The sequence below is a fragment of the Excalfactoria chinensis genome, chromosome 6 (genome assembly GCF_039878825.1).
Source record: "Excalfactoria chinensis isolate bCotChi1 chromosome 6, bCotChi1.hap2, whole genome shotgun sequence".
Lineage (NCBI taxonomy): Eukaryota > Metazoa > Chordata > Aves > Galliformes > Phasianidae > Excalfactoria > Excalfactoria chinensis.
In genome coordinates, this window is record NC_092830.1 from 31,064,612 (window position 1) to 31,079,497 (window position 14,886).

A 14,886-nucleotide genomic window follows, 5' to 3' on the forward strand; every position below is an offset into this window, starting at 1 on the left:
GATCTTGGAGACTTTTTTTATTTTTGCTCTTCCTTTATTATGATTATTTGTTATTCATTTCTTCTATGGAAATACCTGTGTACTCTATGATGAAGAATTCAAATGCAAAAACTATTATTATGATGATTCTTATGTTTTTGGAGTACTGTCTGTTGGCACAACAAATAAATCTAGTTGACTGTAAAATGGTGTAGTGCTTTACACATAAATTTTGCAGACAACTCATCAAGATGTTTCTTGGCTTGCCTTACATGTTTCCACATTTTAATCTGCTGGATTTGAAGCAGATTTTGACGTACTTTTTCTTACTTCTAACAGTCTTGTTATGTTAAGCCTGATTTATTTTGGTTTTTCTAATAGGAAAGTATTTTCAAATAGAAAGGCTTTATGGGATCTCAGATGTCCTTAAACTATCTTCGTATCGTCATTAAAGATTTTATCCTTTCACTTGTACCTATTTAATTTCTGTTTATGGTCAGTTTTCCCTTATATACATTGCTTCTCTGAAGTTAAGCAGAATTGTGGGTGTTTGTTTTTTGTCATCTTTTTCCCCCTCTGTCACATTTCTCTTCCAGAGGTGATGAATGTCACAGTTACTACTGTAGCAGTAATGTGAACCAGACTCTGTGCATGCCCCAAAGCCAGCTCAAAAATTGTTTTTCTCTTCCTTGGTTCCCTGATTCACTACCTATGTATTACCTGTTCTTTGAAATGTCCTAGGCTGCTGTATTCTGGTTATTTCACTTCTTGTGGAATGTGGATAATTTTTGTTGGGAAACACTGAAGTAACGTATCATATAGCAGTTCAGAATAGAGGATTAAAGTGTCATTTAACCTTCTTCTAGGTTGACAGTACTAATATTTACTTGAAATGCTCCAAACTAAGGAGTAACCATTTTAGAGAACTTCTAACCAGCAAATATCAGACCATATGGACTTGGGTTAATTTGGAGATCTTGTAGATCTCAGTTAGGAAATACAACTTAGCAATATTAATGGAAGTTATAAACAAGTGTAGTTAAGCTGTTGCTTCTGTCAAGGGTGTATTTCATTAGTAATTAGAATCCACTAGTAATGAATGCAGCACCACTTATGTCAATTAACTAATATTGAAGTCATTCTGAAAATAATGCCTCCTATTTATGTCCATAATAGATACAAAAAGCTCAATAATACTGTTTGATAGAAGTTCTCATCTACAAAACACTTTTTCAACACAGTCACCCCCATTGGCTGTGTGTTTTCACCAGTGATGAACATGAGCCTGCATGCTGAGCTTGTAAAAAATCTTCACCATGGGAGATGACCCACTGTTGTCACTGCTGCTGAAATGCACCATCCACTGCCTCACTGTGCTCATGTCCACTTTTTCATTTCCATAAACATTCAGCAAGTGTCAATGAATACCAGTGGGTGCCATTTTCTTGTATGTCAATAAACTCTTAGTTTAAGATTAACTTTTATCATTTCCTTTCACGTATTCAGTCCATTGAAAAACAAAAATTGAGTGTGAAGAGTGGCAGGACATCATGCAATACCTAGAGATGGCAGCTGTGAGCTGTGTTTTGAGCTGTATACTACTCATTGTTCAATGTTTTCTTTTTAGAGGAGAGAAAATAGTATCCACCTAGAAAAAATTAGATTAAGTTTTTGACTTCAGCTCCTGAGATTTCAAAGCCTGTGCTAGACCAGAGTGAGAGCACAGAGGTAGTATTGCCTGATTGTGGTACAAGCTAAATTGAAGCTATATAATTGACTCTGTGGAGAACGAAATAAGTTGCTGTGCCATTTCCCTCAGAAAGCTTCTTTAGTTAAAATTGAAGTACTCTACTTCTTTACTCTGAAGAAAAGAGATCAGAAGACTCCCACTGATGTATAGTTATAACAAGTGACTAAGACTTTTATACTCTCTCCACTATAAATGCATAAAACGTGTTCTTGCTTTTAAACCAGCTAAGTTGTTAGAGAGCGTTGCCTTCAGTGCCACTTCAGGCTGGTTTTTGGAAAAGCGCTACCTATCTCTGTTAGCAATTGGTTTTCCTGTATCTGAGAGATTCTATGAAGTTTCAGGCATCTTGATACTTCAAAAATGTCAACTTACTTTGAAATGAATCATAGAAGAAAAAGGATTATGAAGAGATAACGGCTTGTGAAGTTTTTAAAGCAGGTACATACAGCTTTGCCAAACCATGGCTAGATAGGAAGTTAGATGGCAAACTGGAAACTGCTACATAGCTGGAATAAAGTATGGTGGGAGTTGCATAGAGAGTGAGTGTATGGTCGCTGCTGGGTGTTATGACCTTCTGGTTGTATCACAGAGTTTAAGCTTATAATGAAACTGTTTCTACTAGTCCCATGGCAGTGGAAGGTTGACTGGGCATTGAAATTAGATTCCTTTAGGTTTGGCAAGCAAACAGGCTGACACAGTAGTTAATTGTAAAGATATTTCCTGATATATGGGCCATTCCATATGTACTCCAACTTAATTTGACTCATTTGCATATTATGAATGTTACTTCTGATTTTAATGCTTTATTTAAAAAAGGGTAATTGTTTTGATTTCTTTTCCAAATTAATAGGCATTGATGTTGAGTGTGTGTGAGAGTTTCTCCAAAAGTAATGCCTCCTATTTTATTATGTTGGCCCATAAGATCAGAGGTGGATGTTGGTGGTAAAGCAGGAGGGGTTGAACCAATATCCCATTACATTTTGTTGCTGTGTGGTTGGTGGTAGCAGAGGGGCTTCCTGTGCTGGAAGGTGAGCATTATTTGTGTACCTGTCCTCTTGAAAATCCATATCTTGTGTACAGAAGGCCTCACCTTCAGCATTATCACGGCTACTTGTTTTTATATTAGTATTCCACATCATGTTGCCATCGAGTGCACTAGGAATTAGAGAGTTAATGCTGCAGTTCTGTGGGTTGTCAGTGTACTTCATTAGTAAGCAAAGTTTTTTGTTTTCTTCCTCTAGCTCATTGCTGCTGTTTTTCTCATCCAGGCCAGTCTCCCAACTTCTCCCTTCCCCCTGGATCCCTTCCCAGGACATGGATCTGTGGGACCCTTTGCCCCTTGTCATAGAAACCAGGCCAAACCATGACAGCATATACCTTGATTTATACCTGGTTAACCTTTAGGCTGCACTTCTTTCCTCGCTAGACTTCTCAGAAAATGTATGCCTTTAAGTATCTACTTTTGTAAAGTTATATATGCCTGTAAAGTTTTTCATTCTGTATTTCTATAGCCTTTGGTCCGTGAGCCTTCTGTTCTCAATACTGAGCTGACTGTAGCTAACTTTTGAAGTGGTTTCTAATTTTTTAATTCTTATTAGTAGCAGTAGGAGCTGCTTAATCTCAGAAAAAGCCTGGAGTGAAGCTTGCTTAAATCTTATTTTGGGATTAATAAGGTAGTTTCTGTGACCTTCTTGTCTTTTTCTTTGTAGAACTCTCTGAGTAGTTGTGTGTACAGGATCTCTGCTGTGTCATTTATAAAGATAGCTCATCTTGGATGTGTTCTTTTACCTGTATATTGAATCATTTAAGTAGAACTGTGAGGAGGATGTTGCCAGCTGTCTGAGGGATCATTTTGAAATTCATGTGGCTCTTCAGGTCACCTTTTTAACGTCTTGTGTCTTTGCTCTGTCTCAGACTGTATTTTAAGAACTGTTATATTTCACCTGCCAGTCCCTAATTAGGTCCTTCATTCCTCTGTGCTTTACCTCGTGAGACTGAAGTGGCAGTTTCATCAGCAAGCTCTCTGGAATCATTTAAAGAAAAATATTTGCTCAAACCATTTGTGTTTCATGAGTCTACAAATTTCCTATAAACCTGGTTGTGGCTTAACCCAGAAACAGCTGAGCACGACACAGCTGTTCACTCACCTCCCCCCCCCCCCCCCAGTGAGATGGGGAAGAAAACTGAAAAGTGCAAGAACTCACACGTTGAGATAAGGACAGTTTAATGAAGAATTAAAAATAAATTAAAAGAGGGAAACTGCCACCAACAAATGAATACAGAAAGCAAGTGATGCACAACAAAGTTACTTACCGCTTGCTGACTGAATCCCAACCAGTTCCTGAGCAGAAGCAGCCCTCCCATCCGATGGCCTTGGTTTTATTGTTGTATGTGATACCATATGGTATGGGGCATCTTTTTGACCTCTGTCAGCTTTGTCACCTCCCAGCAACTTATACATCCTCAGCTTTTCTCTGGCCAGGCAGCATGAGTAGCTCAAACATCTGTGACTTGTAAGCACTGCTCAGTAGCAACTGAAACATCAGTGTGTTATCAATGTTATTCTCACGCAGCATTGAACTAGCTACTAGGAAGTAAGTTAACTCTATCCCTGCCAAAATCTGGACAAGTCCTCATGTTTTAATGCAGTGAAATGCTGCAGTGTATTTCTTTATGAAAAGCAGGAAGATGGTCTTTGAAATTAAATGTATTTTAAAAAGTCAGAATAGCACACTAGAGGTCAGCAGCTCTATTTTCAAGATGGTTTAGCTATTTAGGAATGAAATCAGAAAGCTTATTCTGTCATAGTTATTTTTCCTTGCAATCCCAAGAATTATGACAGGTTCTACTACCAAGTCGTTGCTGAGTAATAGATTGATAGAATACAGATTCTACTTGTGGCCTTGGTTTATTTCTTATAAATACTCTAAGTATTTCAATTATTTGTAAGTAGGAACACTTAATTTTCAGTTGAAATTCCTACCACTATTTTTAAAATAAACTAAACTTAATTGGTACCGTTACCATGTTCCTTTCTTGGCCTTTAATATTACATAAAGTGCACTCAAAATAGGGATTGTAATTGTCCCTTAGATATGGAAGAAAAGTAGCTACTGAGCACATTTGGACCTGGTATGTCCTATCAAACACTAACTCATTATGTGAACTAGAAGCAGTATACATACATACATATATATATATATATATATATATATATATATTTTTTTTTTTTTTTTTTTACCTGGGATAAACTGTCCTTAAACAGTGAGCCAGTCAGGGAAGCCAACAAGCTGGAATTCATTCTGTGACTCTATATGCCTTGGTTTGAAGTTATAGATTTAGTAGGATCATTTTCAATCAATATTTAAGTAAATAATTCTTTACTTATCTTGAGCAACAATGCCATCTGTTTTGATACATGGTTAATGAAGATTGGAAAATCTTGTTTGCATCCCTTTAGAAGTACTCAGAGTACTCTTCCATTGAGATTTGATTTTAGTACGTGTGCCCAAGGGGATGGTGTACACACGATGTCCCATTTCTCTGGGCTGATTTGTTTATGACTGTGAAGTTTCTCAGGACTTCAGTTATGTTGTCATTAAGATGAAGTGTTCTCTCTTGCGCATATGCCAAATGAAATTCATATAGTTTGAGTGTACGGTAAATTACATTTTAGTTCTGTGAGCTATTCCTTAAGAAAACAGTATAAATCCCTTTCTGTTTAGATTTTTAATAGCTGCAGTATGAATTAGAGTCATGTAATTAAAGTTTTTCTGCTTGAAGTAATCTGGCTGAGATTCATTCTCGTGTCATTTTCATGGCTGGGTTTATTCTTCAGTGAAGTGCTCTCCTTATCATCGCTTTTGCTTTAGCTTAAATATTGTTTTCTGGGACCAGCGTCTTTTATTGAGCTGTTTAAGATAGCATCAGCTGTACGTGAAGATTTAAATCAGATTGTTCAGTTATAAAATTCTATGCAGCACAGGAATACACAGTTCAGATGTTATCTTTTTTGTAATCCATTATCTGCTCTCTCCTTTCTCCCAATTTTTACAGGAAGACATCTACATGTACGGAGGCAAAATTGAAACAAATAATGGCAATGTTACTGACGAGCTGTGGATTTTCAACATCCACAGTCAAACATGGAGTATTAGAACTCCTGCTGTACTAGTACATGGCCAGCAGTATGCTGTGGAAGGTCACTCAGCACACATCGTGGAGCTGGACAGCAGAGATGTGGTTATGATTATCATTTTTGGATATTCTTCCATATACGGTTATACGAGCATTGTACAAGAATACTATATCAGTAAGTTGTTTTCAAGTCACTTTTATCATGCATTGATGAAAAAATTCTTTAGGAACACTTCCTCTTTTCATAGAGGAAAATACATATTTGTCAATATAATGTCATTGTTTTCTCGCTGATTCTTTCTAGCATTCGTATGTGTTTTGGCTATTTGTTAAAGGCTGAAACAAGAAATTCCAAGATGTAGTTATTATTCTGATGAAACTTACTCTTTTTAACCTTTTAACCACAGACTTAATGTTTTTACTGTGTAGCAGAGGAAAATCCAAAGGGCAAAACAGAATACAATAAAGAGTAACTACAACAAGAATGTAGTTAATTTTGAAGATTCTTTAATTGATGTTGTAATATCATCATGCTGATTTTTGAAATGTAATAACTTTGTTTATCATTATGTATAAGCTAGGCTCAGGAGCGTATGCTTGCTCCTTCAGGAACAAATAAAAACATTTTTGGATAATGTATAAATTTCCAATTGGAATAAATTTCCAGTATTGGAAAAAAACATTTTTAAATATTCCAACACGTCTGTTTGTGATTCCCCTGCCACAATGGGAGGCTTTCCTGATAGGTGATTTTAAATGTTACAGTTAAATGAACAAAGATATTTTGTCTTGCATGTGGTACTTCTAAGATGTTTTTATAGTAGAATAATCTTAAAAATACACCTTCTGATTTTCTTTAGAAATATTTATGTACCCGCTAATTCAAACAATGTTTGAATTATTGTTTTCTGTAGAACTGATTTGAGATTCTTGCAGTTATTGTAAGCAATCACAGGATGCATTCAAAACTTCAAAGCAGTGTTTTTATGCTAAGACATAATGAATGTCTTTTAAATAGTTTCGTTTACTCATTTGCAGTTATGCATACTGGTATAGAAACTGTGCACACACATTTGTGAGATGGGGAAATTGCTTCACAACGTAGAGGATTCTTATGCTTTCTGGCCATTACCTGTGTGTTGTAGCGATGTTGAGCAAAGCTGAAAGAGAATGGGAAGAAAGTGCAATGATGTGCTTATTCCACACTGGAAAAAGCTGATTAAACTGAATAAATTACCAAAAGTTTCTACTCTCAGAATTATGTTTTGCAACAATACTTCAAGGGTTAGCAAGTGTTGAAGGCCAACTTTTCCAGTTTGCCTCTCTGAATTTCCATCTCCTTTCTCCCACCCCCCAAAGTGAAATGATTTCTGTGTCAAGTTTTCCTGAATTCTTTTTCTGCTGCAGCATTTATCTACATTTTTGCTATTATAGTGTTGTTTTTAGTTATGAAATTCTAGATATTTGTTTGGATTATTAATGACTAGTTTATGGAGGATTTAGCAGCTCATCATCAAAATTATGGGAAGAAATAGAAGTACTGATATGAGCCCACTTGAACCGGAAAGAACGTTTCTAACCATAAAGGGCTACTGATACTTGGGAAAGAAGTATTTAAGTTCCTTTCTCTTTCCTTTTTAAAACAATATATTGTGTGAATATTTCAGATTGTACTGTTTTATTCTAATTGTTATCGGCTATTGCTTTTAATTCAAATGAAGGTTATTTACCATGCACGTGCAAGATGACTTCTAGAAGAAAGAAGTATTGTAGAAATCTTTCCCTCTGGTTCATATTAATTGAAATTGCAAGTGATCCAGACTTTTTAGTGAACTTTAATGATCTTGACATATGGAATTCTGATGCTAAAGCCATCTTTAGTTACTATGACCCTGATTTCCATGGGCTTTGAGTGCAAAAAGAAGACCTAAAAAGTTTGCTGTATGAAGACTCCCTAGATTTTCTCATAGGCCTGTGGTTCTATTAACAAAGCAGGTTAATTGAAGGTGTGCATAATCTCAAATTTCTCTCGTGTTTGTCAGGTTAGTAAACAAAGTAATTTTTATCAAAATCAACAAAATCCTAGAAAAATCAGACGTGGCTTGCAGCCAGAATTTCAACATTTGAAAAGAGAGGAATTTTTTTCTACTCTAAGGGTATGATAGTTACAGTAATAATAAAAGCTTTCTGTTGTCCTTTCTTGCTATGATTGGAGTTATGACTTCTGAGGAAACAATAAATCTTGGTATGGGAATTATGTGGCTGATTTTACTAACTTGAACCATAAAGCTTTTCTAGGTTACTCCCCAGGGAAATTTATTTCCTTTTAGGATGGCAATACCTCATAAACCTTTTGAGAATCTCAATGTGAGTCTCAAGGTGAATATAATAATGGCGTTTTGTTTTAGCTAAAGTTTATAAAAGCTCCATATACATTAAGAAACTTCTGAATAAATCTTCTGTGATTTTATTTTGTTCTTTAGGAGATAGAGATTTGTTTGGATCAGCAACATATCACTTCAGTTTTTAGGCTGAAATTTGTTATGACTTTGGAAGTAGGTCTTAGGTTGCTTTTGATTTAAAGATGTTTCTTTGAAGTAGAGTTAAAAGAAATGGCCCTGTGATGTAATGTATACTTTCTCTTTGTCACAAGTTATGAGCTTCATAATTGCAAGAAAAAAGCCTTATTGTTACTGCATTTAAACAAAGATGAGACACTGAAGTGCTTCCTAAGAAATCTAAGAAATTGACCTGTTCAAAGGCTTTACTGTGTCTGGAACAGGTCAGGCCAATGTGTCTACCTTTGCTTTGGTTTCTCCTATCTTCTTCTAAAATGTTTAGAAAAACACTTTGGTTATTTCCAAATGCTGTTTTAATCATTTGACTGATACAATGATTATTACTTAATTTTGAAGTTTTTTTTTTTTTTTTCCCCTCCTTAATGTGACATACCTAATTAGTAATAAATAAATAGGAAATTGATAAATAGAACAAAAATTTTTTTGGTAATTCACTGGATTTTCATTGACAGAGTGGTTCTATGGCATGTGATTAACTTGCTCTGAGGAAAAATGAATCTTGACCATCACAATCCATGCTTGTAGTGAAAACAACGTATTTTATAATTTCTTCTATTATATATGTAGATTAATCTTAAGTAGCTTGAAAAACATCTGGAGAATTAATTCAGGGCTTATAATTTTATTGACTGGAGATGATGTAAATCACAGCCTGTCTTTGTCATTGTTTGGTTATGTTGCTTTCTGGGTGACACATTTTTTAATGTAAGCAGCTCATCTCCCTTCCTGGAATTATCTTTAAGTTGAAGATACCAACCCTATTTTTTGCCAGACTGATTAACACAACCTTATTTGATCCCGTCTTGTTCTAGTAGTTCATCTCTCTAACTTTTTCACAAGGAGTTCATCTTTCTTGAATGTGGATGATTAGAAAAATCTGTGGGATATTCTAGGTGTGTTTTCACCTTTACCTGGCTAAATAACTTTAGTCTCACCTGATAAATGCAACCATGAGAAAGCCATTAATGGCTGATAGACTTTCTCTGATGAAGCATTCTTCTCAGTTATTATCAACTGATGAGCTTCCATTTTATGGAAGGTTATGTTACTAATCCCAGTGCTCGATATCTATAAATTACTGTTGAATTTGGTATTTTTTTTATATTTTTATTTTTTCTGGTAGCTGAGATCATCCAGTTCATCCTGCATGTTATTCTGCTTCTTTTGTGAATTGGCAATGTCTGAATGCATTTGATTATCACATCTTAAGTTTGTGAGCATCCTAAAATGCACCCATTCTCATCCTTAAGAAGCCTGGTTAGTAATTCTGACACCTCACTGCATATTTTTCTTTCACTTGAAAAGTCTTTTGGAAACAGTTGTAGAAAACTGGACATAAGTACTTGGTTCTGACCAGAATATTTGAATCATGTAAGCATATCTGTTTAAGGAATTATTGGATGGAGGTGCCTGAAAACCAGCCTTTAGGGAAACAGGAATGGAAGTGAACTGAGCTGACAGCTCTTTAAGGATACCTTTCTGAGAGAAGAAAAGCTCTCCATCTCCATAAGAGATCAAGTGGAGGAGGCAGGAAATCAGCATGACTGAGCGAGTACCTTGTGGTCAAACTGAAGGAAAAAATGAAAATTAATAGGCAGTGGAAGCAGAGATGTGTGACCTGGGAAGAATACAGGGGTGCTGTTTAGGCACGTAAAACATGAAACCATGAAACCATGAAAGGCAAGGTGCAGATAAAACTGAACTTGGCAAAGGATGTGAAAAACAATAGGGGCTTCTACAGGTATATTAGTCAGAAGAGACAGGCCAAGGAGGCTGTACCCCCTCTGATAAATGAAAAGGAAGAACTGTCTTCAACAAACATGGTGAAGACTCTATGTCCAGGAGGAAACTGGTCACAAGTGGTGCCTTCTGAGGGTCTGTCTTGGGACTTCTGCTCTTTAACATCTTTATCAGTGACATAAATAGTGGGACTGAGTGTATCCTCAGCAAATTTATACATGACACACTAAGCTGAGAGGCGCAGTCAATGCAGTAGAAGGAAGGAATGTTAACCAAAGGGACAATGACTTGAAAAGTGAGAATCTAATGAAATTCAACAAAGCTGAGTGCAAGGTATTGCATTTTGGGTCAGGGCAACCCCAGAGGTGTACAGACTGGGGGAAGGTCTTGGGGGTACTGGTGCATGAGAAGCTTGATCCAGCAGTGTGCTCTTACAGCCTGGAATGCCAACGGTGTCCTCAGATGCATGAAAAGAAGGTTGGCCAGCAGGGCGAGGAAGGGGATTGTTCCCCTCTACTCTGTCCTTGTGAGGCCCCATCTGGAGTACAGCATTCAGGCCTGGGACCTGCAGCACAAGAAGGATGCAGAGCTGCTGGAGAAAGTCTGTTTTTTAACTATAAATTGCATCAGAATAGTAAAAGTAGTAATCTTGTCAGTTCTGGGCTGATTTGGCTTTTTAAGCCCCTGAGGTTGTAGAATTGATTTGTCAATCAAGTATTTCTACTGATAGAATGCTAGGAAGAGTGGGGTGTCTTTTAGTATGAGAAGAGTTATTGAAAATGCATTTAATGATTGGATTTCTGTGTTTAAAGAAAAAGAAAATTAAGATTCCTATCAGTGAGTTGAGCAATGCCTTGAAATTCAGTGAGAATTGTTTCAGAAAATACTTTTTGCACTGAATGATTGGGTATTTAGATGGCAAAGCATCACAGAAGACATCAACAATGAATATCTTCTCAGTTTTTAAAGTCAAAGTTCAGATGGTCCAACTAAATCTTAGAAAGAGGAAAAACAGAAACTAATACTTCTTTTGATTTACTTTGGAAAGATGCTTCTGAACCTCTTTTCTCAAAATTTAGTTATCCATCACATATTTTTTGTTTTTAATAAACAAGGTAGAACAGCAATTCATATTTCTATGCAAATCCTGGAGAGCTGTACAATATGCAATTTTGCTGCAAAAATATTCTAGTTATTACATGAACCAGTCAGATATAAACACAAAATGTTATATTATACAAGTAAACTTTCATGATAGTATTGACTATGTAAAGTAGTAGTAGTTTTTTCTCCGTGAAAGGCATATATGCTGATCTTGTGGACTGATTAGTATTTAAATGGAAAAATGAGGATGGGGTTGGTGATAAGAAGGCATATGAGCAGGCTGACTTTTCACTGGTCCCCATATGTAAGTTGTATCAAATAAATCAGTTAGCAAGGTAATACGTATGTAAAATACAGTATTACTGGTACAGTTCTAATGATTGTGTTCTGAGCTGCAGTTCTTAATAGCTTGATAAAATCCAAGATGGAGATTGGAGTAAAATACAACTTACATTGCAGTACATATCAATAATATATATAAAAAAAAAAAAAAAAAAGCACATTATAAAAAATATCAGCGTTAGTGCACACATGAAAAATTGGCACAAGTCTTCCAGTTCAATCCATACTTTCTCATTTGTTATAAGCACTTAGGAATAAAAGTGCTGTCTTGCATTTCACAGAATTCGATTTTGTTACTGAAAAAAATGTAACCTGTTTATAGATGCAGTGCCTGGAAACTCTTTAGTGAAAGTGGAATAGCGGCAGTAATAGCAGAAAGTAATGAGTCTTTTCACAGCATAGTCGAATCAGGAGGAAAAAGAGGTAATCTTAAAATCCTTACACAGTATCAGATGATCAAAAACTGAAATAGAGTGTAACTTTGAGATGAAGCAGGGTGTATGGTGGTGTGTGCTAGTTTTGGATAAGTATCTTTATAAATGTAACCAATGTAGGCTAAGAATTAGGAAGGGACTATTCCTCATGTGATGTCCTTGTCCATGCTTTCAATTTTGCTTGCACAATCTTCAAGAGGCTGTAAGTGAATTATTTTTCTCATTTCCCATTCTGCAGAACTGGCATCCTTGTTATCACAGCCTCTTTTGAATAAGGCGGCTTCTACAGGAAATACTCATCTTCTAGCTTGTTCTTTGTTTGGCTCCTATCATCATCTGGAAAGACTGGGGGAAAAATGCAAATTTTAGGGCTACAGGCAACAAGAAGTCACTCAGTTACCTTCAGCATTTTTCAGTGCAACAGCAAATATTTTCCAGTCGCTTTTTTAATCTTGTAACAACTATTTATGGTTTATTTGATATCTCTTTGTGTTTACTAATTATGTCATGTTAAAAGGTGGATTTAAGTGCTAATTTAAAGAGCTGCTTTCAAATTATCCATCTGTGAGTCTTCAGTGACTGAATAGATATGTTTGTAGCTATATTACTAATAAACATTAGTTGAAAACTGGTTTTAGTTCAGTAGTGTGTAGTCTTTGTATGCGTGCATACCTACAGCTATTTTAGTTGACACATTTCTGTGAGCCCACAGCAGTTCAGTTTCTTCCAGGCTTTTACAGATGATTTCCCCTCAGGTGTTCCTAATACAGCTTATCAGGTGCTTAATTTTCACCAGCCAACTCTGGTGGGACTAAGTTAAGGCTGAGAGAAACTGAATTCCACTGTTTTATATTTTCCAGAAGGTCCAGGCTTTTTGTTTTCTGGTTTTCTTTCTGTGTGCTGAATGTCTAGTTTTGCATGTTAGTATTAGTAACCCTTAAACCTGTGTTTTCTGTACATATATTCCAGGGTCAAATTCTTGGCTTGTACCAGAAACAAAAGGAGCAATTGTACAAGGTGGATATGGCCATACTAGTGTCTATGATGAACTGACAAAATCTGTTTATGTCCATGGTGGATACAAAGCATTACCTGGCAATAAATATGGATTGGTGGATGATCTTTACAAATATGAAGTTAATACTAGAACATGGTAAGTTGAGTTTGTAACTGAGCAAATTAAGTTATTTGATACTGAGTAAGAAAAAACATAAAAGAAGGTTTTAGTTAAGTCACTCAAGAGACTGTGTCCTTTGCATGTGGCAAGACATTATGTTTTCTGCAACAAAACTGAAGAATTATGAGGAGGATTGGGCTTTAATCAGTGTACTGATGGTGCTGCACACTGAAAGAAAGGAGGAAAGTTTGTGTGTGTATTAAAGGTTCTCCTATTCATACATAACCACCATGCAGAGATAGCACTTGTGTTCCATCCATATGATATGACTATACTGCTGAGGCACATTCATGCACAAGTTATGTAAATAAGTAGAGAAATTTGGGAACTGTTATTTGAAGGTGAAATTATCTAAAGGAAAATGTTCTGGTTGTTGAATAGGATTCGTAGTGATTTTTGTTCTTGATGTTTCTATTTTTGTCAGTTCCTTGTTCATCAAGTCTATTTTAACTTCTGAATGCTCCTTATGTGTTATATATGTAAGCTGACCTTAAACGCTTTTGTTTTTTTTTCTTCTTAAAGATGATGTGAGACAAACATCTATTTCTTGAAACATTTTCTTCTTGCAGTTTAATGTTTGCCTTGAGCGCTAGTGGCTTAAGTTAAAGCATGCAAGACTTGCTCTCAGATCAGCCTGTTGGAAATGATGTGGGTATGATTTTGCTGAGGCTCTTTATTTTGAATGCTACTCGCTCACATCAGTTAGAAGCACTGTACAATTTTTTTGTTCCCTTTAATATATTTTTAAATTGCTAAAATTTTAATGCTTTCTTACTCTGTTCTCAGATCATAGTGATATTGTATCCTTTGAAAGTCTATTCAACAATATAATAATATTAAATTATTATTCATTATTACTGCCGTAACTATTAATGAATGCTTCTGTGCTTATATTAATGTTGTATTCTTGGCAGCTTGTAAAGAGCATAAGTCAATTTTGTTTCATGAAGATTTCATACTATGGGAGTGAAAACCAGCAGAGGGGATGGGTCAGACACTACCACGCAGTAGTGGTTAATTGGTTAATGTATCAGTGAGCTTATAAACTATTCAGAATACTCAGTGAGGCAGATGAGCCTGAATGCATCACTGGAAGAGTGGTGTATAAGGCAGAGGTGGTGTCACAACTGATTCTCATACCCATGTGCCTGTTTATTTTCCCACACACACATTTGTTTGTGCTCACTGCTTCTGTTTCTCTCTTATCCATCCCCTCTTTCTCAGTCCCATCTGGCTGAGGTTCACATGCTGTTCTATGTCTTTGTGTGCAAAGCCAATCAACTGTTTTATTCAGAGGCACATGAGTTTTCATTTTCTCCATATCAGTTAGGAATAAGCTTTGTATTTCTTAAGATGTGAGGGGGTAGTAAGTTGTTTCCTAGTGTGAACATTATTTCTGATGTGCGATCAGTGTTTGCGACGCTTCCATTGGTTTGCATTACTTGCATGATGCTGCAGTTGGTAGTGGGGGCTTAGGTGATGGCCTGATACCCTGGAACTACCTGCTTGCTGCTGGGTATTTCTGTTACCATATAACATCACGCTGCTGTCTACAACATTTAGCATCGATATAGTTAACTGGGACTACTGTTTGCAACCGTTGCTTGCAGATACATGTATAGGTGTGTAGTTTATGAATTCAGC

The 14,886-nt window shown here is 36.1% G+C and overlaps 1 protein-coding gene across 6 annotated transcripts in view; it reads left to right on the forward strand.

Moving 5' to 3' along the window:
* The window catches only part of ATRNL1 (attractin like 1), a 403,630-nt gene that overhangs the window by 53,175 nt on the left and 335,569 nt on the right, over nt 1-14,886 (forward strand). For all 6 annotated transcript variants that reach the window (XR_011904014.1, XR_011904015.1, XM_072339810.1 and 3 more), the window contains exons 8-9: nt 5,786-6,041; nt 13,035-13,218. Coding sequence is in view for 4 of the 6 variants with exons in the window: in XM_072339810.1 (XP_072195911.1) it covers nt 5,786-6,041; nt 13,035-13,218 (440 nt within the window). In the remaining 2 variants the exon portion in view is untranslated. The remainder of the gene's footprint in view (nt 1-5,785; nt 6,042-13,034; nt 13,219-14,886) is intronic.